At 38.9% G+C, this 27,858-nt stretch overlaps 4 protein-coding genes across 4 annotated transcripts; all 4 read right to left on the reverse strand.

Annotated features, from left to right (window-relative positions):
• Window positions 1-592: 592 nt before the first annotated feature.
• On the reverse strand, window positions 593-2,135 carry ptgdsb.1 (prostaglandin D2 synthase b, tandem duplicate 1). Its single transcript, XM_008438564.3, has 6 exons — window positions 1,975-2,135; window positions 1,634-1,773; window positions 1,473-1,552; window positions 1,282-1,395; window positions 1,090-1,191; window positions 593-978 (listed from the first exon to the last, which is right to left on the reverse strand). The coding sequence occupies exons 1-6, from the start codon at window positions 2,068-2,070 to the stop codon at window positions 938-940; spliced, it is 573 nt and encodes a 190-aa protein (XP_008436786.1). The 5' UTR covers window positions 2,071-2,135; the 3' UTR covers window positions 593-937.
• A 996-nt stretch (window positions 2,136-3,131) lies between these two features.
• On the reverse strand, window positions 3,132-6,933 carry c8g (complement component 8, gamma polypeptide). The gene is made up of 7 exons (XM_081601593.1): window positions 6,498-6,933; window positions 5,267-5,406; window positions 4,836-4,906; window positions 4,650-4,761; window positions 4,463-4,563; window positions 4,256-4,291; window positions 3,132-3,257 (listed from the first exon to the last, which is right to left on the reverse strand). Exons 1-7 carry the CDS (start codon window positions 6,678-6,680, stop codon window positions 3,238-3,240), a joined length of 663 nt encoding a protein of 220 aa, XP_081457719.1. The 5' UTR covers window positions 6,681-6,933; the 3' UTR covers window positions 3,132-3,237.
• Window positions 6,934-7,038: 105 nt separating this feature from the next.
• msrb2 (methionine sulfoxide reductase B2) lies at window positions 7,039-9,621 on the reverse strand. The gene is made up of 5 exons (XM_008438568.3): window positions 9,325-9,621; window positions 8,827-8,924; window positions 7,802-7,878; window positions 7,571-7,718; window positions 7,039-7,468 (listed from the first exon to the last, which is right to left on the reverse strand). The coding sequence occupies exons 1-5, from the start codon at window positions 9,440-9,442 to the stop codon at window positions 7,337-7,339; spliced, it is 573 nt and encodes a 190-aa protein (XP_008436790.1). The 5' UTR covers window positions 9,443-9,621; the 3' UTR covers window positions 7,039-7,336.
• Window positions 9,622-9,912: 291 nt separating this feature from the next.
• On the reverse strand, window positions 9,913-27,275 carry armc3 (armadillo repeat containing 3). Its single transcript, XM_008438569.2, has 17 exons — window positions 26,977-27,275; window positions 25,638-25,755; window positions 25,300-25,425; window positions 25,057-25,125; window positions 24,748-24,923; window positions 24,390-24,584; window positions 23,389-23,572; window positions 23,125-23,277; window positions 22,915-23,023; window positions 21,827-22,076; window positions 20,705-20,841; window positions 20,288-20,456; window positions 19,720-19,814; window positions 11,793-11,870; window positions 11,486-11,650; window positions 11,107-11,269; window positions 9,913-10,198 (listed from the first exon to the last, which is right to left on the reverse strand). Exons 1-17 carry the CDS (start codon window positions 27,022-27,024, stop codon window positions 9,995-9,997), a joined length of 2,439 nt encoding a protein of 812 aa, XP_008436791.1. The 5' UTR covers window positions 27,025-27,275; the 3' UTR covers window positions 9,913-9,994.
• Between the last annotated feature and the right edge of the window lie 583 nt (window positions 27,276-27,858).

The raw sequence follows: 27,858 nt of genomic DNA on the forward strand, positions 1-27,858 counted from the left end.
CTAGATTTCTAAACCGTACACTTGGTCATGTAAATAAATTACCTTTGTCTTCAGAAGAACAAGGAAACCAACAGTAGATTATGTTAGTGTTTGGTTTTTTGCTGCTCTCCTATCTATTTAAAAGATACAACAACCACATTTAAAATGTATATTTATTTTCCTTGAACATTTTTTAATTATGATCCCGATGCCACCAACAAGTCTGGTAAATAAGGAATCCTGTGTTTTGTGTGACTTGAACCAGTTTGCTATAACTCCTCTTTTTGCTGTTTGTTTGAATAACAGGACATAGCTGACTGATTACTGTCAGTTTGAGCTGTATATATATATATATATATACAGCTATATATATATATATATATATGTGTGTGTGTGTGTGTGTGTGTGTGTGTGTGTGTGTGTGTGTGTGTGTGTGTGTGTGTGTTGTATTAGCATTTTAGCAACTTTAATTACTTCTACACAGTGATGTTTGCAAATTACATGTATTTTTAAATCAGACAGAAAAGAACAGCGTGAAACAATACGAGGGTGAATTTGTTTTCAGATTTTAATGTGTATTTAGACAAAAAATAATACTCTAAATTCTGAAAAAGTTGTTTAAATGATTTTATTGGCTTTAAACTACTTTTTTTATGAAAGAAAAATACAAAACAATCCTTTCATTGGTCTAGATTCTGACATGTGTTAGCCACTGTGAATACTTTATTGTTCCACTCTGATGTTGCTGTTAATGCACAATAGAAAAAAAACAAAAAGAAAACAACTGAGCTAGGATCAGCTCCTCTTTGGCATGCAGCGAGAAACAGAATTAAAAGCTCTACATTCATAGTCTGAGGTGCAGCTCTGTGACGCAGCAGGTGACACAGTTGGGGAAGGAGAAGATGCCTTTGAGATGGAAACCCTGGACTTCAGAGACGAGGAGATGAAGATCGACGTTTTACTGTGGCACGGGGGCTACTGTGGCTTCAGGGCACTCGCCTGTAATAACACATATGAACACATATATGAACAAGCGCAAACACACTCACTGAATCAGTTTTAGTGTACATTTGCTGATGGATGATGATGAGTTTTGGGGTGACAACGTACTGTTCTGCGGGAAAATAACAATGTTTTCAGCAAGGATGCCAGTGTCCAGTGAGAACTGAGTGAACTTCTGCTGCAGGTCAGCGCTGATCTCAGAACTGCGGCCTACAAGCACAACAGTTTTATTTCATCTCAACATAATCCGTATTTAAAACCTTTCAGCAGGCCTGGTCCTTGTTGGTGATAAAAACCTACTGTAGAGCTTGTTGAGGACCTCTGAAACTCCCTCTTTTGTCTTGATGGTGTGGACCACAGCGTAGTCGTCGTACACGACGTCAACAAAGCGCATGTCATTGTCGTTGTTCCAGACTGGGAAGAGCAGGAAAGACGGGAGCGTTAGATTGCCGTGAAGACGCCCTTCGCTTGTCTGTGTGGTCGCCACTCACCCTGGCTGTGGAAGGTGAAGCGTCCGGGAGTGTCTGTTTTCTTCGCCATGTGAGTCATCCTCCAGCAGCTCCCATCAGCACTACGCAGAGACCCACAAGGTTATCTTCCAGAACAAACAGGATTCTGTCATTCTGTCTAAAACGATGCATTATCCACTTACTTCAGTGTGGCATAAGAGAGATCCAGGTCTCCAATATCAGTGGGCACCATCATGGCAGTACCCATCTTCATTGTAGCTTTACGATTCACAAACCACTGAGCATTGGTTGCAAAGCCAGCCATGTACCACTTTCCTGCAACCTAAAAAAAGCGCAGAAAGAGGTGATATTTTTATTTTTTTTCTAGCCAGCCTACACTGTTTTCAAATTTGCATACATGGCATCATTTTTATATTTGTGCCTGAGAAGAAACTTTTTTTAAAAAAAATCTCTCAATGCACAGTTGTAACATTTACACATTTCATTTTTTTTTTATTAGGTCATAACTCTTTTTTTTCCTCACCTTCTCCAGGCTGAAGTCTGGTACAGGCGTGATGTCGGCGCATGCAGCCAGCACGCAGGTGAGGGCGATCAGCATTCTCAGCACTGTGGTCGTCATGGTTCCTCCAGCTCAGAGCGACTCTCGCAGGCAAGGGGTCAGGAGCGTTGGGGATAATGAAAGGGAGCCTTGTGAGTCTTCTTATAGCCTACTGCAGCATCCTACCTCCCCTCATGACTCCGCCCCTCAGCTCTCTCCCCTCTGCCCCCTGGCTTGAGCATTGAAAAAAAAAAAACTATCTGGATCTCTCCCAAAGTATGCAAATTATAGCTGTTACACAACTGGCACGTGGATGGAGGAATTGGGGGGAGTCAAGGAGTGCTTTTTCTTTTTTTTTTTTTTTTTTTTTTTAGAGATACTGAAGGATGACTGACCTATCGTGACTTCTGTTTGGTAAGAGCACAAAAGCCAAGAAAACAACAGATCAGAGCTGCAAATGTTCTGCTTTGAGGTCAGCTCTGGGAGCCAATTATTGGGATCAAACTGAACAAAGCGAAGCAGTACCCAGCAGGTTCCACAATGGAAGAGTCATTGTTTTTGCTTCAATGTTGTTGTTTTTTTCTTATAAAAAAAAAGAACTTTTAAAGCATTGCATAAAGTGGTTAGACATATTTGCAATCATGAATCTCACTTCAAGAGCTACTTTTTCAACTTTCACTCCATGTCAATATTCTGAATGGAATGAATTATGTTCATTTAAAGACAAAAACAGCTAAAACGACAACCGCTCTTTATTTTCCTGCGGTTATCCATTAAATGCAGACTAGCTGTGAGGGCTTCAATTGCTGAAATTTGCTGAATCAGACCCCTCTTTTGTAAGGAGGCAACAACTCACAATCAGCCTGTTATGTAACCCTGCGTGACACACACGCAAACACACAGGGTGGAGGGAGGAGAACGGGTAAGAAAGTTTTGGACCACAAATTGAAACCAAACCCTCTGATCCCCTGAGGGGATTCCAACCTGGGCCTTATTATCCCTGGTTTCTCATTGGCACGCCAAGAAGTAGCTTGCGTAAAGTCACAGACCTTTGAAGGTTGATGAAACCACGGCTAAAACAAATGATGTGCAAAACTACAAAAAGAGTGAGATGTGGGTTTGACAAAACTGAAAACAGTCGGTTGACTTCATCTCGTTTCGCTTTTAATTAGGAGCAAATTATTACACGTAAAGGGAATTCATAAGTTCAGTTCCATCGACTTTCTTGGATGTCGGAGCTCCGCCTCTTCAGCATGTTGGGACGCAGTCTGGAAAACAAGAAGTGGCACATGAAATTACATTGGATGTACACGGATGCCCTTTTGACAGGAAATGGATGTTGGGTAACTTGTTCTTCTCAACGTTTCATAAGTTTTGCAGAGCATGTGCACAGCCTGCAGGAGCAACCCGACTGACCTTAAGGTTTTAGTCAAATTTCTGTCTCTGTGTCCAGGTGATAAGTAGAAACAGAGATTAAATGGTCTCAGGAAATTAGCTTAATAAGATCTTTAAATTGAGCAAGTTTAAATAAGAGCTTTACATAACAGAAAATGCTGAAAGTTTTGCAAAACTTTGTAAATTCAATTAACCATTGAATGATTTTTATCTTTGGGGCAGAAGAGCGACATGTTTCTCAACAGTAAGAAGCACGCAGAGTTTCTATGAAGTCTAAAATTATGAATAGTTGATATTGATTAAGCAGTAAAGGAAGTTACAAAACAGTCATTCCTTCAGTCGCTCATGCAGTGACTTGAAGTCTTACAGTTATGTAAAAGTAGACAACAGGAAAAGACGACGTCAAGTCAAGGCCTGTAAGACTCTGAAAGGTTTTGTTTTTAAGATTTTCACAAAGGTAAAGGAGCTGACTTCAAACCATGTTTAATATATTTCCTGCAGAGCTATATTATTTTATTATTAGTGGAATCATTAAAAACATTAGAAAACATGTCCACGCTTCACTAACATGACATTGCTGATTAACTGAACTGGTTATGATGGAAAACGGGAGCTGGAGCTCAAATGTTGTGCTTTGGATTAGCTTATCACAATGACTAACATTTTTTCATCTAATATTAGGAAGATATGTAATTTCAATTGTGGTGATGATATTATTGTGGTGATGTCAATCTCCTCACTACGTTTTTCACCATTGTGTTGTCTCCAGCACTCAACCTTAATGACTGCACAAAAAATCTGATGTTTTAATAAATATTGCTAGTTCTTCTTATCCGATGAGCAACTTGTACCCAACCGTGAGAGATCTTACTTATTTTGTGGTCCTGGTCCACTTCACCACAGTGACCTTAAAAATAAGAAAAGTTTTTGTCATTCATAAGACATATAAAATATTGTGCACATAAACTTTTTGTCCCAATTTGCGTAATTAAATGCTGCTCTAACGTGCATACAGCGCATTAGTTTTACATTAAAACATGCTGTGTTTTTTTTTTTGTCACCATGGAGATGTACTTACTGTAGGTGGGGAAGGGGAAGAGGTAGGCAAGACCCATGCCATGTTTTTCAGCAAGCTGTTCAAACTTAGTCAATATTGGCTCGGACAGGTCATCCACAGACCTACCTGTGAGACATCAACAAGCACTTACAAGCACATGTTTCCTGCGTTACCGTAAATCAGTCAGAAATACACATAGATGCTGAACCTACTATAGAGCTTTGCTGTGACCTTCCCGAGTTTCTGATAGTACAAAACTGCATAGTTGGTGTAGTCTGTGTCTCCAATCACAATGTCGGTGTTGAGTTCAGGGCGAGTTCCTGGTGAGAATAACAATAATCAGAGCGGGAAAAGCTGCTGCATGTTACGGAAAACCTGGAAGAGAAGAACTGACCTTTAAGTGTCAGCTTCCCCGGGGTTGAAGTTAGATGGTATTCCTGCAATATCTCCCAACATTGATGATTACTGAGAAGGGAAAAGGGGAAAAAATGAGAGAGAGAGGGAGAGAGGAGTTTGTGTGACTAATTTTCATTATTCCGTTATGTGACAGATATTACATAAAACTCCATTCTTCTGCTTGGAAGAGAAGCGATTTACTGCCTTGATATCAAAACAAAAGTATTTCACGCAAACACATTTTTTTCAGTTTATTGCTGACTCAGTTTCATCAAAAGCTTTAAAAATGCTGAAGGAAAGCTCATGGATTTTATTGTCCCTCATCTCCCTGTTTTGCTTTTGTGGGCACACAGACCAGTTCCATTGTCAGGAATGTCCTTGCTCAGGCAAATTCTGAGAATATATGTGAGTAATTACATGCATACTTACTGTCTTGTTTTAGTGCTTACTGACAGAGTTTGGTTGGATGAACCTGTAAGGGTCATGACCGTCGGCTCCACCTTGGTTCCATGTTTTATCAGGTAAGAACACTTGGAGGCCGTATTTAGGAGATACCATTTCCCTGTCATCTGTAACACAAATGTTACGTTACACAGAGAACGAAAACATAAAAAAACACTTTAGGAGGAACATTTATTTTGTAATATTTGACCAGCTTGATCTTTGTAGTAGCTGCTGGGTAGAAGACAAGTGGGCCGACAGCACATATTTGAGGAACACCATGCATCCATACATACTGCTGTAAAACACCATTACAGTGACTGAAACTATAAAGACCAATGTTATGTCATTTTTTGTGACTAAAAGTATAGTTTCTTTTGTTTTGTTTTTGTAATCGAGCAGCCCAATTTAATTTTCCTCTTTCTCAACACATTCAAAAATTGAAGGTCTGCAACCACCAGAAAGTGTCCCAATACAAACAAAAGCACACATCTGTTTCAAATGTGTGCTTTTGTTTGAATACTTTGTGTTCCGCCTTCTTTGGCCATACTCAGCCTCTATTTACCTAAAAAATCCCTCTGTTGCATCAACAGTACTGATAAGAGTTTCACAACCATGCCCCAAGAGACATAATCTTTAGAAAAGCTAAAGCAAAACATATCAGAAATTACTTCTTTGGAGAAGATGTATTTAAAAAGTACTGCACTTTCCCTAATTCGTTTTACCATTTTTAACAAAACTCCACAGAACATCTTACAAACAAAATGTTTTATAATGGTCTGTTTGAGGAAACAAAAACCACTGATTTCTGATCTTCACCTATCTTATCTTATCTTATTTGTGGCGTTATTTTGCAAAAGAACTGAAAAAAAGGACTGAATTAGAATCACTGTCAGTGTGCAAAGATCAAAGCCTGAAAAGTTATTTGTCAATGGTTGTGATCTAATTTGAATGAAATAATTATCCAAATAAAATAAAAAAAAATTAGAAACTTATGGCACAGGTAACTTGGACATATATATATATATATATATATATATATATATATATATATATATATATATATATATATATATATATATTTGGACATATACTTTTCTATAAAATCTAGTAATTTTAGCAAAATGTCTGACAAAAATGTATACATTTCCATGTAATCCCAGTTTGTTAACACAGATAAGCTTGGAGTGTACTTTGAATTTTACTCCCAGTCTCTTACCTGCTGGATGTCGATATTCTGAGTCGGTGGGGTTGAGTCAATGGGCTTGACCTTTGGCTTCTTCGGTGGTCGTCTTTGAGGTTTTGGTCGACTCTTGGCTCCTCCCACAGCCTCGGTGGGAACCAAGAGACAAAGACACAACAGCACCGCTGCTGCCAGTACACATCTACATCCTCCGCTCATCGTGTCACTGACAATCAGGCCTTCAAGACTCTATTTTCTTGTCAGATCACTGTACTTCTCTTAGTCCTAATTTTCTTAGTTTGCAAAATTCTCTTCTTATCTTCGTGCTGGACTCCCTTTGCACCTCCGTCTCTGTTGTATGCTATCCCTTATCTGTTTTACTCAAACTCTTAAGAAGATATAGACACAGGAGGGTTACAAACATTGTGTAAATGAGGATGGCCCACCCAGTTAAACATTAATTTGGTTTACTGGTACAGATGAGGCCATTTTTTGAGTACTGTGCTGGGTTTTTCTAACAACAGGGGGCAGCAACAACTTTTTAAAACATATTTTAGGAAAGAAAACGTCCAAAATGTAACCGAGATACATTTTTATGGCAATAATACATTAATAAGTACATAAATGACAAAAAGAAGTAATTTTCTTCAGATTACAGTTTAAAATAAACTTAATGCACTCAACAGACATTAGTAAAAACACACTAGCAATGACTTAAAGGGTACATACTGCATGTTTTTTTGTTTTTTTTTTAAGAGTGTAGCACTCTGGCTTTTTTTTTTTTTTTTTTTACTTTATCAACCGATTCATTTCTGGTGTACAATGTAGCCAACTTGTTCTGGGTAAATGCTACAATCAAAACTGAAGCAAGTCCATCACTTCTGCTCTTCTGTGTCAGCAACACCATTTTCTCTGGGTTTGAATTTGAGGGCTGCGCTGTTTATACAGAACCGTTGCCCCATCGGGTCTGGTCCGTCTTCAAACACATGGCCAAGGTGGGCATCGCACTGTACGGCAAATATGCATTAGTCAATATATATCTAAAGATATTGTACAGCTAAACGGCACTAAGCAAGCTAAGCTTTCAGATATATTAGAAAATAACTCACATTTTTACAGAGGATCTCTGTCCCAGCACTACCCAGGCTGTTGTCAGGGCGACGAACAATGGAGGCATGGCTCTCGTCTCGCTCCCATGTCCCATGAGCCTCTTTGAATGCTGGCCAGCCTGTCCCTGAGTCATACTTAGCCTCTGAACTACAAAACCAAGAAGAAAAGCAGAAGAAATGCACATTTAACAGGCACCTTTTGGCAGATGCAGATTACTTTTTAATGCTTACCTGAAGAGTGGAACTTCACAGCAAACACAGTGGTACATTCCCATTTCAAAATGGTTCAAGTAGATTCCACTAAAGGGCTAAACACACACAAATCATTTTATAGTCCAAACATGAGAGTCTTGGGGAGGTTTATTTACAAGATAAATTTAAACTAATGAACTGTAATGGCAAGCCAATAAGCACGAGCACTAAAAAAAGGTTAGTTATTGAAGCAAAAGTATCAGTTGTTCCTTAAAATCTTCCAAAAGAGAAGTTCAGTTAAGGAAAAGCCAAGAACTCATAGTATGAAATGCATGTTGTGAATCAGTGCACAGGAAAGTCTTTGATTGACCATACTAAGCGCAGTGGAAGCTTTTATACTGGCACTATCCAATATCGCTGTTAATTAACACCTATATCTTTTGTAAACTGGTGATTTTCCTTAGTGTCTCTGAGCTCTTGGTATAAGGTCATAAGTCGACATAGCGCACCGCTTCACCTGCTACTTCTGCTAAGCTGATGATCTGACTGATTGGGTTTCTTTCTCTGCAGCAAAGTTGTCTTAATGTAAAGAATGTGAATATTTGCAAAACCAAAACAATACACATTAACACATCTTCAACACTAGTGTGCAGTGCACTGATATTGTTTTCAAATGTCCAAACTTGAATGAATGAAAACTGAAAGCAGGGTCAATAGATAAGAAGTTTTCTTTCTTTGCTTTGTTCTGTTTATATGAAATAAAACAACATACTCAAAAAAAATTCTGTCATATTGAGCTAAAATGTTTGACGTGGCAGTACTAGGAAAACCTGAAATTTACTAAGGTGATTTGGGAAGCCCATATGAAAGTCATAACATAGAGGAAGTAGTCTGACTGAAACAGGTCATCGTTATAGTAGTGAGCAAAGTCCATGTCTTGTTTTTGATGAGATAGCATGAAGTCAGTGCCCGATTCATAGGTCATGTTCCAGTTGCACAGATTTGCTTGGTTCTTTTCTGTCTATACATTTTGGATAAATTCACTCCTTTTTCCTTTGACTCACCTCTTCAGTTCCTTTCTCTCTTGTGACGAAATACTGCTCTGGTGTCAGTTTCTTTTGCCAGTCTGCAGTCTTGTTGTAACGTGTGAGAGACTTGAGGCCTGCAGAGAGAAGCAGTCTTTATATCTAAATATAAGAACCAAGTATGAGTTGTGACGTTCTGGTGCATTTTGCACGAAGTGATATTCATGACCTTATTTGGAAACGCATCACAAAGAAAAGGTTTACTGTATGATTTTCAGCCAAATTAACACTTAGGATGCCAGGGTGAAATTTTAAATCGCTTTAAAAAGCATTTGCACAAATTAACTTCATGCCAAGTTGGATCACACATTCTCTTTTATTACATTGCCCCTCAATAAAAACATTTAAAGCCTGCAATAAACATGAAAAGCCCCAATATCCTGTTGTCCGGGAGAGAAGACCTGCAGAGGGAGAGCAGTCAAAGGTCGGGACACAGAGCAAACTAATGCGGGACAAATTAACTTTGCTCTATATTACCTGGAGATGTGGAGAAACAGCGGATGAACGGAGGGATCCTCCGCGGTATCACCGCTGATCCGACCGCCGCGTGTTGTTGAGAAACCGCAACGAGGAGGCGAGCGACAAAACGCGACATGTTTCCCCCCCGGCGGCGGTGTGTCAAGTGTGTGTCGGTCCGGAGTCAAGTGCAGCGCGGATTATCAGTGGAGCCGAGCGCTCCCGTTACGGCGGGATCGTTCATGCTGCAGCGAGTTCACGCTGGTCTTCCAGGTCAAAAATCAAACCTTCACCTGAATGGGCCAATCTGGACTCACTTCGCCCGCTTTTATTGCAGGGGATTGTGCAAAAAAAAAAAAAAAAGAACCTGTCGTCAGTGAGCTGCTGCTTTCTGATAAGAAAACGCTTCAGTGGGAAAGAAGTTCGTTTATTAATTCAAGTTGAGGCAAGACCACAATTCGAGATGCATTTTCAATGAACGATGAATAGTCAGGAGGTGAACTGGATTTATTTCTACATCCTGAGGATAAAAAAAAAATAATGTTTGGTCTGATTAAAACAAACATCAGTTTGGCTATTGCATGCAAAACCAAACAAAAAATAAACACAGAAGAGGTAACTTATAGTTTATTGTATAGTTCTTTGCTATAGTATATTGAATGTTTGTACAAGTATGTGAAACAGAATGAAACTATATAGACTGATACTGCTGAGCAGCCGGGGAATCAATTGGCAGTAAGGCTCCAGGCTGATGCATAAGGTCCACTATGTAGCAGAGTGGCTCCGGAGACCTTAGGTTTTCATGGACCTCCTCGAAGAGAAGAACTTCATTCCAGGCCCGATTGTAATCACCGCGAACAAGAGTGCAGCTCTTTTCGATGGTATCGGCAAGACACTGAAAAGATTAAGGTGAGACAGAATGGGACGTAAATACAGAAAAGCCAAGTGTTCACAACCCATTTACACATTTTGTCATCTGATCTATAAACTTTGTTTTATTGGGATTTTATTTTAGGCATGTGTGAACTTCAACTTTCATGCTTTGTCACAGATTTCCTATCAGATTTAGGTCTTTTATGGGGCTACTACAACACGTTAACATACTTTTTTCCAAACCATTTCACCGTAGCTCTTTAGCTCTATGTTTAGAGATGTTGTAATGATGCAAGGTAAGCCTCCACCCCGTCCCAAATCTCTCAGTCACAGTTATTTTTCCAGAGTTGCCCTGCATTTAGCTATACTAATCCTTCCTTCATATTCTACCATCTTACTAGTTCATACTGAGAGTCCCCTCAGCATTATTCTGCCACCACTATGTTTCAATATGTTCGTTTTCCACTAAACAAAGTGTTTGGCAGACCAAAAAATTAAATTTTCGACTCATCAGACCAGTGCACTTCATTCCATAAGGTTTGCTGTGTCTCTGTGTTGCTTGTGAAAAACTGCAATTTGGACTTCTTGTAACGTTCCTTCAACAATGACTTCTGTATTTCTTAGAGGCCATATTTGTGAAATGCACAGGTCATGGACTCTCTGCAGCTTCTCCAAAGTCACTTTTTTTTTCTTATTGATGCTCTCCCTGGTCAATGCCAATTTAGAACAACAGTCTTTGTCTATTATATGAAATCTCAATAAAATACAATCAGTTTTGTGCCTGTAACAAAAATCCAACAGAGGTGCTGTACACAGAAACTTTATTTAGATAAGAATAAAACATGCAAAAAGAAAAGAATAGGAAAGCGGAGGACGAGCAAGACAAGCAAAAGAGTTAAGAACCTGCTAATGTTCTGTGGAAAGTCATACCTTGAAGAGAAGCGCTCTGTGGCAGTAGGTTCCCTTGTTTATCATACCAATGGGAATAACATTCGACTTGAGTTGAAACCTGAGGTCACTTTGGTGCAGCACCCAGTCTAGTTTGTGCAGCTTTTCCAGAGGCACTGCTCCACCCATGGCATCACTCACCAACCTGACAGCAACCGCAAAAAAACCCATACAGTTGAGACATTTCAAACTTAAAGTGATTTTGATCTATAAGAAGCTATCTCTGTTATAATAATATGCCTTTTCAATTTTTGTTTGTTTCCAAGACTTTGGGATTTAAAAAAAAACTGATTTCTATTCTCAATGGCATATTTGATATATCATTATTTAACAACATTTATCAACAAAAATAAATGTATACCTGGCCAAGGCCGCATACTGCTCTCGTTCATCTGTCAGTGAAAGGACGGAGTCTTTGGCCTCTTTAACTAGCATAAGCAAGGAGACGTCCCCAGAAATAATTGGTGACTTCTCTGCAAGAACATCTTGGGGCTCTTCGTCGGGTTTGTCTTTCTCTCTTCTCCTTCTGTACAGAGAAATAGTTAAATCCAACTGTAATAGAGACGAACACTCATGCCTCAAATTTGATACTAAAATTAGTTCAGGTTAAGACTTTGCAGCAAATAACATTTCTTTTGATATTGTATGTGTCCTAATATTCCACCTACTTTGGTGTCATTCGTCCTTTCTTGATTTCTGATTCTGTTGGGCTGGGTTTTCTCTCTTCTACCGGCTCTACTGTCTCTCTGTGACACACAAAAGGTTTATGTATGTAAAATGGTTGCTCTTTTGCAGGTAGATTTGTATGTGCGTATATGTATGTTTGTGTGTATGTATTATTTTCATCTTTATTTAGAAGGGATATGGGAAATAGGAAGACTATTTATGTTATGAATTACTGAATCGAAAAGGTGTGTGATTATATAAGTTAAACTTCATCATGCTCCTTTTCAGACTCCATTACAAACTATGGAAGAAATCTTCTCCATAGTTACAAAGCCTTCTTATAAAGTCTAATGAGATTTGCGGTTGTAGTACAGGTGGCAGTAGTTAGTTCACTATTTGAGCTTTTGAGATGATAATTAGCTTCTCCCAGAAGTAAAAACAATACCTCTTTGCCATGGATACGCATCATACCAACTACCCAAAACTAAAGAAGTAAGAGCAAAAAAAGATGGGACAACTGTCCTAAGACGCAATGCCTGAAAGAAAAACAACCATGAACAAAAGAATAAATCGGAGCCGCCCTACACTGTATAAGCAGAAGAGGTTTCCAACTCGGAGTCTCTCAGCCATGCTGGTATCACTTCCCAGGTGCAGAATGGCATAAAGCACAAGCGGAAAATGCAGCTGCAGCAGGACTTTGAGCAACTGAAGGCCGCTCGTATCGCCAGCAAGGAAGCAATCCGGGCAGAAAAAGAAAAGAGTGACGCCCTTCAACAACAGCTGGACCAAATGAAGAGTCGGTACGAGGACCTTCAATCAAAATCTGAAGCCGCATTTGAGGGGAACCTGCAGGTTGATATGCAGCTATTTTATGAAGAGAGAATCAGGCACGAGCAACATATGTCTGAAAACCTGAGAGCCGAGAAGGACGAGGTCCATGAAAAACTGTCCAAAGAGATCGCCTGCCTGCAGGAAACGGAGAGACGTCTGCAGACTCAGCTGGAGCTATCTGAGATTTCATATAAGGAACTAAACAGGAGATATGAAGCAGAAGTTGCTGCGCTGAGACAGAAAGCAGAACATTATCAGTATGAGGTGACTTGTGCAAAAGAACTTAATTTGGAGATCACCATCTCATCAACACCTCTGGGCAAGATAAAACTTAAAATGATGTGTGTGTATCTAGATCTATCAGATCAATATATGCATACACACACACACACACATATATATCCATTGATTTTCTTTACACCCTTGTCCCTTAGTGGGGTCGGGAGGGTTGCTGGTGCCTATCTCCAGCTAACGTTCCGGGCGAGAGGCGGGGTACACCCTGGACAGGTCGCCAGTCTGTCACAGGGCAACACAGAGACACACAACCATGCACACACACTCACACCTAGGGACAATTTGGAGAGGCCAATTAACCTGACAGTCATGTTTTTGGACTGTGGGAGGAAGCCGGAGTACCCAGAGAAAACACACGCATGCACAGGGAGAACATGCAAACTCCATGCAGAAAGACAGGGGCCGGGAATCGAACCCAGAACCTTCTTGCTGCAAGGCAACAGCTCTACCAACTGTGCCACTGTGTTATAATTAACACCCTTGACTGGTGCACATGCGCAGACATTATAGATTTTACGCAAAGAGTTCATCACAGAGGCAACTAAAATCAATCAATAAAAAAATCCTTTCTGAATATCTATCCCTAAAAGATTTAGAGGGAGTACGCAGTACCTGCCAAAGAGGGGAGCGGCTGTCTGCTGTAAAAAATCAGTGGGTTCACTGTGCAGCCACGACTGCGCCCATTAATTAGACGTGACTGATTCGTTTTTCAAGAACAATCTAAAACACGACTTAATCGGTTAATAAATAACTTTTTCCCCATTTCATATTGTTTCTGAACTGTTCGTGCTTTGCTAGAGCAGCGGTGCAACACGTCGATCGCGGAAAGTTTTGAGTCGATCTCGGCATGGACCCCATTTTATGTCACAGCGCAGCTATCAGGTGGATTACCGGCTCACAAACTCATGCTAATGTACATTGTGGACTAGCAGACCGACAGAGTTTTTCCGTCAGGACTCGAAAAAAAAAATGATTCTCCGTCAGTGGGGTATCTGTACAGGCGATGTCAGGTATCCTGATCGTGTTTGTGGAACTAAAATTCACAGATTTCCAAAATCTGAAAAGGAAAGCCTTGCTTGGATTAAAGCTTATGCATGACCGCATTTGCAGCTCAACCGTCGTAGGATCAATAAGAACAAAGTGTCTGCTGGCGTAAGTATTATTGCTTTGGTTTCTTTGTGTTTAGTGAATGAAAAAATAAAGTCAATAATAAACACATCCATTATGAAAACCTTTTATAATGGATATCCATTATAAAATGGATATACATTTTATATCCATTTAATATATGAATATATATAAAATATATATCCATATATATATATGGTGTAGAAGTTGTATGGCAGTACCGATACAACTTCTACACCTTGAAGCCTGTCTGTTACAGTCTTACGTTAGCTGAACAGATCAATATGCAATGTGTACCGTATCTGACATACATTAAAGATTTTATTTCACCTGAAAATGCTTTTTACTAAACTGTAATCGTGTTAGCCACACTAACTTTAACTAAACTGTAATCGCGTTAGCCACACTAACTTTTACTAAACTGTAATCGTGTTAGCCACGTTAGCACCGAGTACCGTGTATAAGTCCTAGGCACATTCGAACCCTCAAAACCATGAATGCCCGACTTACCCAGCCTTGCAAGAACAATAGGCATCAGTGATCTTGTCCAAAGCTCTATTTATGCTGAGGGTGTGAGGATCTGCTGTTTTCCTCATCGACTGGTAGCATTTAGCTGCAACTCGCACAATGTTAGAGGCATCGTGTGGCTAAAACATCTTGATGTCATCCAAAAAAGATGACATGAACTTGTTGGTTCCCCTGTCCATTGTCGTGGCTGATATTTTGTGAAAATTTGGCAGAAATGCTAAACTAATCGACTCAGAAATACTCTGCAGTCAGTCGAAATGAAAAATCCCATAGAAGCTAAGCTCTGCGAGGAGGTTAATGTGAGACATGAAGTCACATGGGACTTTCGAGGGGCGTTTCTGGGCGGAGCTTGGTAAGGTCAATTAGGTGACAAACTGAACGCAGCCAGGACGCTGAGACCAGCACGTCCTCCTCTGACTCCTTATCAAAACGTTAATAACTTTATTAAAGAACAACAAAAAAATCAACAAAACGTGTTCAAATTAATGATTCAACAACAATAATAATCTCAGTAATTATTGTTTCAACAAGGTGTTGCGCAATTCTGTGGGTTTCGGTTCCATTATCAAAATAATGAGCAGAGCAGGAGTTTAAAATTAACTAATAAACCATCGCTGTGTTCAGGGAGGCTTATTAATAATCGCAAAATAAATATCAAGCCTGAAAACCTAATATCGTAACAGACTAAATGTTATGTTTTTAACGTAATCTCTGGTCGGCTTGTGGAGCGCAGGAGGTTGCCATGGCAACGGATGTGCTTAAATGACAGAGACGAAGAGTAAAAATGTGCGAGTGGTTTAGTGGTTTATCTTTGCTGCGGCGCATCGCAGCCGCTGTAGTTTCTGAACATTCACTAAACTACAGACTTAGACTAATTAGCTCGTTCTTTGTGAGTATACGTCATTTACAACAAACATCAAACACGGTAAATATGTTTCATTAAGTATTTAATAAGCAAATGTATTCTACCGCGATAATTGTGTGAAAATAAATTAATTGTCTAATATAAAAAATAGTTTGGTGCTGTCGGGCTCAGAGTCTGAGAGGCTTTTCCTTTATCAAACAATTTTGTTTTTTGCCTCTTATTTAGTGGAAATATTGATGTTGAGATTTTCTCCAAAATAATAACGTTTTTCAACCTTTATAGCTCCACTGTTGAAAATGAGGAGCTAACATTTACAAATGACATTAAAATAAAATCCAGTCCAACATCTGGTTTGAGGTGATTCCTCTGGAACCTGTGGGAGGAAAAATATCCCCAACTTCAGAAGATGAGCTTTAACCTAACAGAGCTCTGTGGTTCCTCCTGTCAGAGTGAGGAGGCGCCATGTTGGGAAGAGAAGTGGAAGCTGCAGGATCTTCAGAACAAACAGGTCATGATGCTAGGCTACTGATTGTCCCTATGTCTGGACACAGGATCAATAGAACCAGTTTAAAAGCTAAAATGAATGGTTATATGCCAGACATGGAAAACTGGAACTGGGATGCACTCCATGAGATGATGTTCAGGATTTAGGTCTCATGGCATCTCAAGGTGTCAACATTACAGCCAGTGGGCTGAAGGAAATACATGCCGAGAGTGAAACTCCTTCCTACAGATGAAGCTATATCACAAATTTAAAAAGAAAATTACAAAAGGAGACCGCGGATAATATAGGAAATAGCGCCCTCTTCACTTCCGGAGTGCAATGGTCCCATTTCCAAATAAGGTAAGAGACTGACAGTGTTCCGTCCCCGCCCCTTTCTGTTTGCTGCAGCGCGAGGTCCTTCTCATGGAACTAGCCAGTACAGCGATATATTCGTTTTCTCTTCTCTTCCAACGTCAACATGAAAGACTACATTTCTACGCTTAAACAGTTTTCTAAAGTGGATTTTCAATTGAAGCAGGAGATAATAACTAAAGGAAGACCAACACGGGAGCTGAAAGTTTTGCTTCGAGACAGTTTGACGATTCTTAAACGGAGTAGAAAAGACATGCCGAGGATAGACTTGGCTTTGGATGAACGGATATTTTTGTGCAGAATTAGTGGTGCATGGATTTAATTGATAAGTAAAGGTAAGACAGCAATAAGATGTTTTTGTTTTGTTTAGTTTTGTTTTTTTTATGAAATGTGCGTTTTGTGGGCTACAGTTTGTATGTCTAAATAATTCCGTAAAGTAGAAGGGATAGCTTAATCTACCTTCACAGCAAAATCTAGACCCCCTGCATGTTATTGTTTATGTAAGGAAATTTCGCTCATGCGTACAATGCCAGAGGGCAAAAAGACATGTGATTCTTAGCCGCGCTGCCGCCGCAGAATAATTCCATCTCAATCAAACTTAGACATGTATATTATTAATTTCGTGCTGTGCTTAACAGCAAAGGGAGAAACCGTTAAAGTACAACTCAAAACCACGTCTTTCTCGCTCTCTGTATCAGCGCAGCTATTGTATGGCTAGCTCGCTGTTACTGTTTCTTACTCTGCAGATGTGGAGTCACAATGTCTGGATTCATGAGCGCCCCTTGCCATGGGCAGGAGAACTGCCTGCCTCACCTCGAATCTGTTCTCTGCCGTTTCTGATCGCTCCTCAGCACACGAAACACATTACACACACAGTTGGTGACAATAAAAACACAGTAAATACATAAGCTAAATTATGGAAAATCAGTTCATACATAAAATGTTTTTAACGACGTACAGACAGGAGGAGCATGCTCTCATAGAATGGCAACCGGTGCATTAGAGAGAGGTTTCGCAATCCCAGGTGAGGCTCAGCTCGCTGCTGCCTCACCGGCTTCGCTTCTGAGCATTTGAATGGGAATATTCGAAAATTCAGCGATTTTGAAAAAAAAAAAATCAGATTTGGTTAAATTAAATGAAAAATAGGTACTTTATAGTACAAACAACAGGGTGAAAATATCTTTCTAAATAATTTTATTATTATAGGCTATATTATTTTTCCATGATGACAGGTGAGGCTCTGTGGTTCCTCCTGTCAGAGTGACAGGAGGAACCTGCCTCCCCTGACCGCACGTCACTGCTACATTTCTAAGTTTCACTGAGTTAACGCGGCTATGGATGACATGTAAAAGATTAGTCTTTTTGCCCCACAGCGTTGTATGCCTGCGCGAAATTTCCGTACGTCCAATAACATGCATAGTGGATAAGTCATAAGTCAGTGCCTCACCAGCAATGAACCTCACCGCACGTCACTGGTGCTCTATGTTGCAAATCTTATTTGTATTTCTCAAAGTTGTTCTTTTATTTGAGTTTTAGATAAAACACTAGTAAAAGTAAAAATAAAAAAATAAAAATTGATTGAATTAAAAAACAACCACATTCCTAAAAGCTTATACTTGCAAAGTGAGTATTACAGTGACAAGTGATGGTGTTCCCTTTCCTATAATTAAATTGTGTTTTTCATGTTTTTATAATGCATAAGCTTACATTTCAATTCCACATGTTTTATAAATACAGTTTTTCATTTAAACTATGTAATTTAATCTGAAATTTCAGTTTCCTTCAGGAAACAGAAAATAAAACCTTAGACCCAAAGACTCAGTTACATGTCAAGTATTGTTACGGGAACAATAATTGTGGCACCAATCTTTTTTTTCTTTTCTTTTTTTTTCAAAACAATTGTAACTGTAAAACAGCTGAAACACTGGGTGCCTTTAAATCTCAACTTAAAACCCACCTGTTTAGAGTTGCTTATGGCTAAATTAGGTTTAGAGTGCAGGTTTTGATGTCTTTGATCTTTTTAATGTTTTTATCTTTACTTTTCATCTAGTTATTAACTTCTTTTTATTTCTCTTTTACACTCTATATGTAAAGCCCCCCGGAAAACGTCCCAGTTGAATGAATCTATATCTAGGGGTGTGAGAATCCTTGTTAAATGACATCTTAACTAAAACTCTGAGGTGTGAGAATCCTTGTTAAATGGCGTTTTAACTAAAACTCTGAGGTGTGAGACGTTTAACTGAAGTCCTACAAGGGGTGCTAGTTTTAATGTTTTTATATTTTTTAACTTTTTTTGTTCTTTTTCTTTTAAATTTTTTTTTTAATTCTCCTTGTCTTTCTAACTGTTTATTCACTGTCACATGCTGTTTTTATTTTAATTATGTAAAGCACTTTGAAATGCCTTGCTTCTGAAATGTGCTATACAAATAAAATTTGATTGATTGATATAAGTCAAACTGATTTTTCTTACCAGATGAGAGTTTCCCTTTTGTGTAAAATTACTGCAATGAAAGATACACATTTATCTGAATGCTTTCCACAAGAGAGGCCACTATTTGTGCTGGGTGCTACTCTGTGTCCCAAAGAAACCGATTCAAAAAGCTTTTGAGAACACAGAATGTTTGTGCTTTGACCACCCACTGCATTTCTAACGAGAATGAAGCAGAAGCCAAAAATCTAACCGAGCTGCAATGGGATGTATGCTAAGTTTAACTTGAGTTGGACAAACCTAAGCTTGGATTACACAACAGGCTGATTAGGAATGAATGTGTTGGGGTTTTTTTTCTTTTGCATTCTAGGAAAGAGAAGGAGTGAATGTGAGGTGCCTTGTGCGCAGTTTTTTATTGCACAATGTGTTACTGGGTACATACATGTAGAGTGTTTAGTAAATGAGGTAGAATATTTGCAACATATAAACTGTGATTCCTGGCATCCTACAGTGAATGTTTGTAGGTTAGATGAATACAACACACCCTCAGTGTGTGCTCATAATTATGTGTGTAAGTTCCTTGGTATACACAAAACAGCGCTGAGTGTTTGGCATCTTAAAAGGGGGATCATTTACCCAGTGAGTCCACATTGATGGGGCACACTGAAGGCAAGAGGGGAGAAGAAAAAAGGAAACAAAAACCTAGGAAAAGTGGAGCATAGGATTGGCGCAGCCAGGGGGAGGGTGGGTGACCTCAGAAACAATAATGAGATATGAATGAATAGCTTTGTAGCTAATTCCAAATTCGTTCTTAAACTTATTTTTTTGTAATGAACAAATGATTCTACAAAATGGTCTGACTGGGTTCAGCTCCATACATTTGCCACAACACAGTCTTTGATCCAAGCGTCTTTGCACGTCTCTGTTTTGACAAGATTCTACAATGCAAAACTGGAATCTATTAAGTGGCAAAATTATAGCATTTTTCAAGATTCATACTCTACTGGGACGTTGAAAACAATAATCGCCCGCTGCTGGTTGAGTGGCTGGCTGATCAACTCCTCCAAAGTCAGAAACGGCTCACCCACACGAGCCTGTATGAAACAGAGAGAAATACATCAAAGGGTGATAAGGTAATACTTTGTTCTTTGTTAAAGACGGCAAAAAAAAGACAATAACAAATAACCTCTGACTAATATTTTGGTTGTTGTCCAGAGAGCCAAGTGGGAAAAAACATGATCTGGTATTATCATTTTCAAGTGTACACCCCTGTAAAAAAAAGTGTTTTTGCCTTTTTTTGTGTTTTTGTCAATACTAAATATTTCAGATCATCGAAAAGATGATAACATCAGACAAAGACAACCTGAGTAACTGTCCTTGAGAACTCCAGGGAAACAACTGGTTTTCCTGGGCTAAAAAACCTAGTTTGAGCCCAGGCAACTTGGTGACAATTTATGTTATTTTTGGTCACAAGCAGGTATCGGCATTGAACAAGATGATTTGTCTTGTTCCCTGTTGATGTTGTTCTTTATTGTCACTCAGGACCTTCACATTTTAGTAAACGAACCTGCCCAGCATCAAAGAAGTTGCTTGTAATAATGTCATTTGCAGTCAAACGTCCCAGCCGGTTGTATTTAACAGGCAAGTTGGAGTTAAGTAGGCTGGTCGTGGCCAACTTGCTGAAACTGTTCCTTCGGTTTGCTGACTGGTTGATTTCCTGAAGTATTTCCAGGGCCCTGAGACAAATAATCATGAGGAAAAACGTGTTCAGAACACATACGAACTATAGTTTTCCATATTAAAAGACCCAATATATTGTACTATGCCACCACCTGCTGGCTGGTTGAAAAATTACAATTAAGACATTATGCCCAGCTTCAGCATGTTGTAACTAAACAAAGCTTTGCCTTTTCTGAATTTCAAGCCATAAATATTCAGAATTATAGTTGAATTTTTATTGCTGTATGTTATATCTGTGTTTTACCCAAGTCTGCACATCGTCACAGCAGAAGCTGTATCCCCAGCGCAAACGTTCACGGCGAAGCACGCGTGTCTCAGCACCTCTTTGTCATTGGAATGCAGCAGATTGACGAGCGGTTTGAGGCCTCCAGCTTTGTGAAACTGTTTTCAAACAAGAGGTAGAGTTTCAGGCATTATGGGAAAGAATTTTTTTAAAATATGCTAAACGAGTTGCTTTTTTAAATGATTTATGTGGTTTAAATGCAGTACTTTGCAAAAGTATTCTCACCCTTAAACTGTTTCACATGTTCTTACATTTCAGCATGAAAATTATGTTAATTTTGTTGAGTGAGAATAATACAAAGTAGTCAATAATTGTGAAATGAAATTGCCATATTGATTGGATAGTGTCTATGAACATCAGATCTGGACTCTTGACTGGGATACTTCCATCCAAACAAATCAGCACCAAAATCAAACTTGGCCACCTTTCAGCAGAACAACCTTCACAGCAAAAGCAAAAATCTTAGCAAGTATTTTTGGTATAGTTTCTTGTGTAAATATATTAATACACTATGAAAATAATAAAAAAAAAACTTAAAATTAATTATTCAGCACTAGGAACTTATTTTAGTGGAAAGAGTCATTTTATCTTATACTATGGGAACATTGTCTTGTTCCACTGTCGCTATCATTCTGCTGCAAGGTGGCCAAGTTTGATTTTGGTTTAACGTGGACGAAACACCTTCCACATGTTTGGTGTGTCTGCAATAAGGCTTATGGCACACACAAAAAAGCCCTTATTTGGGCGATTGCTTTCTTCTAGCTATGTTTTAAAAAAAAAAAAAATACCACATTTGAGGCTTTTATTGATTTTTTTTTTTTTTTTCATAAAAATAGTTCAGTAAACAAATTCTCCCATCTAAGCTGAGTCTCTTCAGCTCCTCTAGAGTAACCATTGGCCTCTTGGGTGTAGGTTTGAGTACTTTTGCGAGGCACGGTGTTTTGTTAGTTGAAAGCAGCAGGAATATTATTAATTTTACTTTGGTACTTTGTAATTTTTTCTTGACAATAAAAGAAAAACAACAAACAAACCAATGGCCCATTATTTGCATCACTCTAAGCTGGGATCATTCATTAGACAAACCTTGTCCCTCTCTTCGTTGTCACAGACCAGATGTGCCACACACATGGCAGTGTACATCAGGACCTGTGTGTCTGTGGACTTCAAGGGTTCAACCAGAGCCTGTACGCCTCCTAGTGACAGGATGCTGGACTGGATGATCTCCTGTTCTGCCATATTAGAAATAGTGGCAACAGAGCTGGCCACTGTGATTGCAGAGCTTTCAGAGAGCTGCTGGATGAGGATCTCATGGCCCCTTGCCTCATACACCGCACTGGAAGATACCATGTTAGAAATGGGGTGCTCAGCACACGATGAAATCTAACTGACTGTTACGGACGTTGCAGTCTCCATGTTGGTGTCCTGCAAGCACAGACTATCTAATGTATATTTGACATGTGTCTCATTCCGGCAAGTACAGACATGCGACGAATCTGAACAAAAACAGGAAAAGGATGTCAATGAATTGGATGTATTCAAGGTGGGAGTAAGGTGTTTAATGAGCCAGAGATGATGGACGATGCAGAGTTTTTCTGGAGAACAAGAGTAATGAGTAATGAGGGTATGATGCAAAAAGAAGCAAGAAAATAAGTGACTAGGTGACAGGTTTCAGGAGAAATGTGATCAAAATTCACAGAAAAAAAAACAAGATGAGAAGAAAGAAATGGTATCTAGCCTAAAAACAAACTGTCCCTCTAAAAGTATTTAAACTTGTTCATCGTTTGCCTCGTTATTTGTTCTTCCTTTATTTTGTATTCCTTTCAATGCTATACATTGACAAGGATTTCACAAATGTCCTTGAGCCCAATTAGTAATTTTCATTAACAGTATGTCTTTTGTTTTGCAAAGCTTTTTGTTGTCGGACGGCAGTTTATCTTTATTGTCTTGCTTGCTTGTACAAAGGAATCAAATCTCAAAGGTTTCACTAATCAGTATGCTGTTCATGTACTGTTGCATTTCCACAGTTTTTTTTTTTTGGCTTGTTTTTTTAAGCATGGTAGCGTATTAGGACGTGGTTTACTTCATGAAACTTAATCCTTGTTTAGAACTGTCTCTAAGTCACTACTGAAACACATGCAGGAGGAGAAGTGGTCAGGATGTTTGTCACTCACAGCGCATTGGCCTCGTTGCTATGTGTGAGGCTCGAGAGAGCCTGGGTCGCTGCCTCTTTCAGTACCGAGCTCTCGCTATTCAGCAGCTGCACCACAATGGGAACGCCCTCTGAAACACACAAAACCAACTAAATTCAGGTGTCCTTGCAGTCAGTATGTAATTGCTGCTGCAATCCAGTGACTGTATATAGTCTGTGTATTTTTACGTACCCAACTCTCTGAAGCGGTCTTTGCTGCAAGGGTGGAAGCTCATGGCTGCAATAGCCTGACAGGCGGAAGCTTTCACATTGTCATCGGCCGCAGACAGAAGCTCTACTAGAACTTTCTCGATCATCTGCTCGTGGAAAACTTTGCGGCTTTCGGCTACATTCAGAAACATCCGAGCAAACATCAAAGAAAGTCAGCAGCTACTATGAGTGTGTTCTAAATTTTCTTAAATCTGTTCCTGATGTCATAATTGTTTAACGTTCTTACAACTCTGAGCTGCCCTTGTGATGCATTTGATTGCAATGGACTGGATTTCGGGACTGCTTGGTGTGAGGACAAACTCCCCCAGCCTCGTAAGTCCCCCGTTAAGGTGGATGATATGAAGAGTCTCAATATCACCCAGACAGTTTGACACTGTTTGCAAGGCCTCTGCATGTAGGTCGTTAAACTCCTTTTAGAGACATAAACAAAGAAAACGTATTGGATAAGCAGTGTTATAGCACACAAATAGTAGTTCTAAATAGTTCTTACTACATCTCTTTCTTAACCCTATTGCAATAATATTCACAAAAATGACAAAATGAAGACATGGTTTTCAAAAGCACATTTTTCACACAACCAACATGACCCTTTGACTCTTTCCCGTCAGAAAGGTACAATATAATTCATTAGAATTGTGATGGCCAAAACAAAGTTGTGCATAATTATGAAGTGGAAAAAAAATGTTTTGGGATTTTCAAACATTTTACAAATACAAAATCTAAGAAGTGTGCCAGGCATTTTTGTATTTAACCATCCTTACTCAGATGTCCCTAAATAAAATCCGGTCCAGTCCAAAACACTGGTGACTGGAAGCCACAAGAAGTTCTCTCCGAAGTTCACCACACATGGAAAAAAGTGCTCTACTCTTAAGAGACCACATGTGAACTAGACCTGCATGCAAAGAGATGACTGGACAAAGCATTTCTAGATACGTACATGTGGTAGAGATATAACCCAAAAACATCCACCTGCAGAACAGCGAAAAGCAACTTCCAGGTATCGATTCATCGGAGGGTAAATACAAATACACACCACACTTTTCGGATTTTTAATTGTATAGATGTTGACAATCTTGTATAATTTTTACTTTACAAATATGTGATGCTTTGTGTTGGTCTGAGCCTAATCCTAATTCAAATAAAATAAGTTGAAGTGTATGGCTGAAATATGATAAAAATGAAAAGATTTGATGAGTGTGAATACTTTGGGCAAACTACTATACTCACCATATTATCGAGAAGATCCAGGAACCTCTCAAATCCCAGCTCCTCCCTGAAGGTCTTCCGTGTTTCCAAATCGGTAGTGACACACTGAAATATCTGTAAGGCTAAATGCTGGATGACAGGAAAGTCGGACTTGAGCAGCTCCAGAAGAGGGGGGATAGCACCTAACTCGTGCAGCACCTCGAGGTTCTCGAGGTCCTTCATTCATCAAAATCAAAGAGGTCAGAAGAAGGTCATAAAACATGACAGTCATATGTTCAGTTGTGTTTTAAATGCTGACGAATGTTGGCATATTTTCAAATGAAAAGGCTTACTGCAGCATAGTCCTGTAATTTTCTCTAGGCTCATAGCTCTGAGTCACCTGAACTAGGTTGAAGATGATCTCCAATGAGTTCTTCGCGACATCTGGGTCCGGGCTGCTGAGGAGTTTGATTAAAAGTGGCATACCATCGTTGGCGTTGATCCGGACTCTGCAGGTGAAATCCACTGCCACAGCGGCAAGGCACAGTGTTGCAAACTCATGCACGAAAACATCCTCTGGAGAAAGAAAGACAGGGTAGTAAATGTCGGAAAGAAATAAGACATCAACTAACTTAAAAGTCAGACTTTCAATGTTTTGATCGCTTTCACAATAATTAGGAGACAAAATTTGAAGATCAAATTAACTCACCTTCAGGTGTGAGCTTCTGTAAAAGCGATGGAATGAAATCCTCTTTTTTCAGAGCTTCGCTAACTTCGCCTTTTAGTTAAAATAATGAATAAGCCCTTCAAAGTCAACCAGTCATTTAAAACATGTAGATCTAGTCAAAGGTTAGCAAGACGGGCAGAAAAATGTACTGGTATTGACAAAAGACCGATTCCTTCAAAATCCATCTACATTTATTTCATAGCTGACGAACTACACAGAACCTACCATTGGTGGCCATATAACCCAAGGTCATGAGGGCATTGCGTTTGATCAGTTTATTGCTGTGATCAATGAGCTTGCAGAGAGGCCCAAGGACTCCTAATCCCAGCAGCATAACTTTGTTTTCTTCTCCTAACAACAGGGGGAGACAGTGAGCAAGAAAGATTAAGGATGGCAGCAGAGTATTTATTATTTATTACCAAAGAATAGCTGACTTTAAAGGCAGACAAATAAAAGAAAATTTTGTCTAAAATATGAGTTTGAATAGAACATAGCTGTCCAATATTAATACACAAAAAATACTAATGTTTGATTTAGTGTCTGTGGTGGGGGGTTTTTTCTACCTTTCTCAGCAAACTTTTGGAGCGCTTCACTTGCTTTTAGTAGAATGTCTTCCTCTTGAGAGCTTAAGAGCAACACCATCGTTGCTGGGGCTTTACTCTCTAGAGACAGAGCTTCAAACTGAGTGCCAACAGAGAAAGACAGAATTACTATGACAGAAACAAAAGAAAGAAGAAAAAAAGAACATATTGTGCATATGTGGAGGAACATGTTGTAGAAAAAAGGAGAAAAATACCTGAAAATAAATTCATCGTTTAACATAGTAACATGTTCTCTTACAAACTTTTTGGAAAAAAAATATTCTTTTTGAAAATAAGAAAAAGTAAAAACATTAAATTGCAACACATATTTTCAGGGATGAACATGCATCCATTTTAAAAATAACTCTTTATATCAGTGGCTATCAGTGTCAAAATTACTGATGCCAATGCATTAACAGCCTCTATTGATCACTTTGTCTCCTGTAAGAACATTTTATAGAAAATAATCTTTGAGTTTTTCTGGTTTCTGACAGAGGCCACCAGTTTTCTCTTCAAATCTTGTAGAGTTCATAATGAAAGTCAAGAAAATTTAATTGGTCTTTGGAAGGGAAACAAACCCACAGCATCACAGATTCTCCACAATATTTAACATGAGGTGCTTTCTGTATATTAATCTTTTGTTTCACAACAGAACCTATCTGTAGTGTTTGATGTTGAAAAGGTCAATTGCAATCTCATTCAAACAAATTAATGAGATTTTATGCGCCATCAATTCAGAACACCCAGTTGGGATTCTGAATTGCATTCTGGTAATGCGGTGTGATCTTTGGGACTTTGTTGTAGTTTTATAGTAGTGAGCTTATTTTTTTTTAACCTCCTTTACCATTGTGTTTACTATAGTGGCGTACATTAGCAAAAGAAATTGGTCACTGTGTCATGCTGTTTATTTACAGCACGACACAGTGACCACTTGGAAAAATATAAAAACCTGGATTAGTACCAGCTAAATGTTCATGCAAACTCAGATCAATGTGAAGAAATCATAAGTCAGAGAAGGCTTACCAAGAAATAATAATAAATTCTCTTAAAAACAGATATTTCTTTATATTGAAATATTTAATGACTGAATACTCAACGTGGGTTTAAATGCAGGCTTTTTAAAATGCATTTTAAATTAAGATTATGCTACATCACTCAAATAACATAGGTTATAGGCTTTTTTTTACATCCATAATTCCATGTGATCAAAAATAGCCATCCGTTTCTATTTTTATTTGTTCGTCTGTTTGTTTTTGTTTATTGTTTGCTTGTTTTAAATAACAGTTATTAGATGGGTTAAGTTATAAGGTGGGTTTCATACCGCCTCCTTGTCCTCTTTCTCCTTGTCCTTCCCCGTCTTCTTTCCCATTTTGTTGTTTAAAGAACAGCTAGCAGCTATTCAAATGCTGCTTGACACACTTTGGTCGCACAATAGTTAGGTAAAGTGTTTAGCTAACCTGTAGCCGACTATTGCACTATAAAAACCAACTCCTGAAGTAGCCAAGAAACCACTATGGTGGATGTTCTATTGAGCTTATAGGTTTTATAATTAGCACAATAAATCGACCAGCCTGTAAGCTGTATGTGCATTCTGGAAAAAAAGGAAGTTGACACTTAGTTGCTAGGCAACCCAGGTCAGGCAGGCATAGCGGCTGAAATATTCATTTCGGTAAGCGGAAGTTTAGTATTTAAACATAATGCCTCACACAACTATGTTGGCATGCTTATGCAGGCTTAATGGTGATACCGTACGATTGATTTCTTTTTGTAAAGTTATGAGTCATATAAGTTTTCGTATAAAGATTCCTGACGTCAATTCCCAGAGTTATGAGACTATTTTACATAATTTTTAACGCAAGAAAGTTGACTATGGATTTAATGTTGGTGGCTGCATGCGCACCCACAGGCTGGCTGGCTGGCTGGATGGATGGATGGATGGATGGATGCATGAAACTTTTATATAACGGGATAAAGTCTGTAAATAAAAATGATGTAAATAAATTTTGTTTTCAGATTGTACAGGAGCCCGTTATTGTGATTATTGACAAAATTATGCAAGCAAACGTTGAGAAATCATTTGTTTGTGTGATTTGTTAAAAAAAAAAAAGAAAAAAAAAAGGAGGGTGACTTGACCTGCGTAGGCAACAGGGGAGGCAGGTTTTAAATGTGCTGTTATGAAGAGTGACTCATAAAACAAATGAGG

Source organism: Poecilia reticulata, chromosome 20 (assembly GCF_904066995.2).
Source record: "Poecilia reticulata chromosome 20, P_reticulata-male-v2, whole genome shotgun sequence".
Classification (NCBI taxonomy): Eukaryota; Metazoa; Chordata; class Actinopteri; order Cyprinodontiformes; family Poeciliidae; genus Poecilia; species Poecilia reticulata.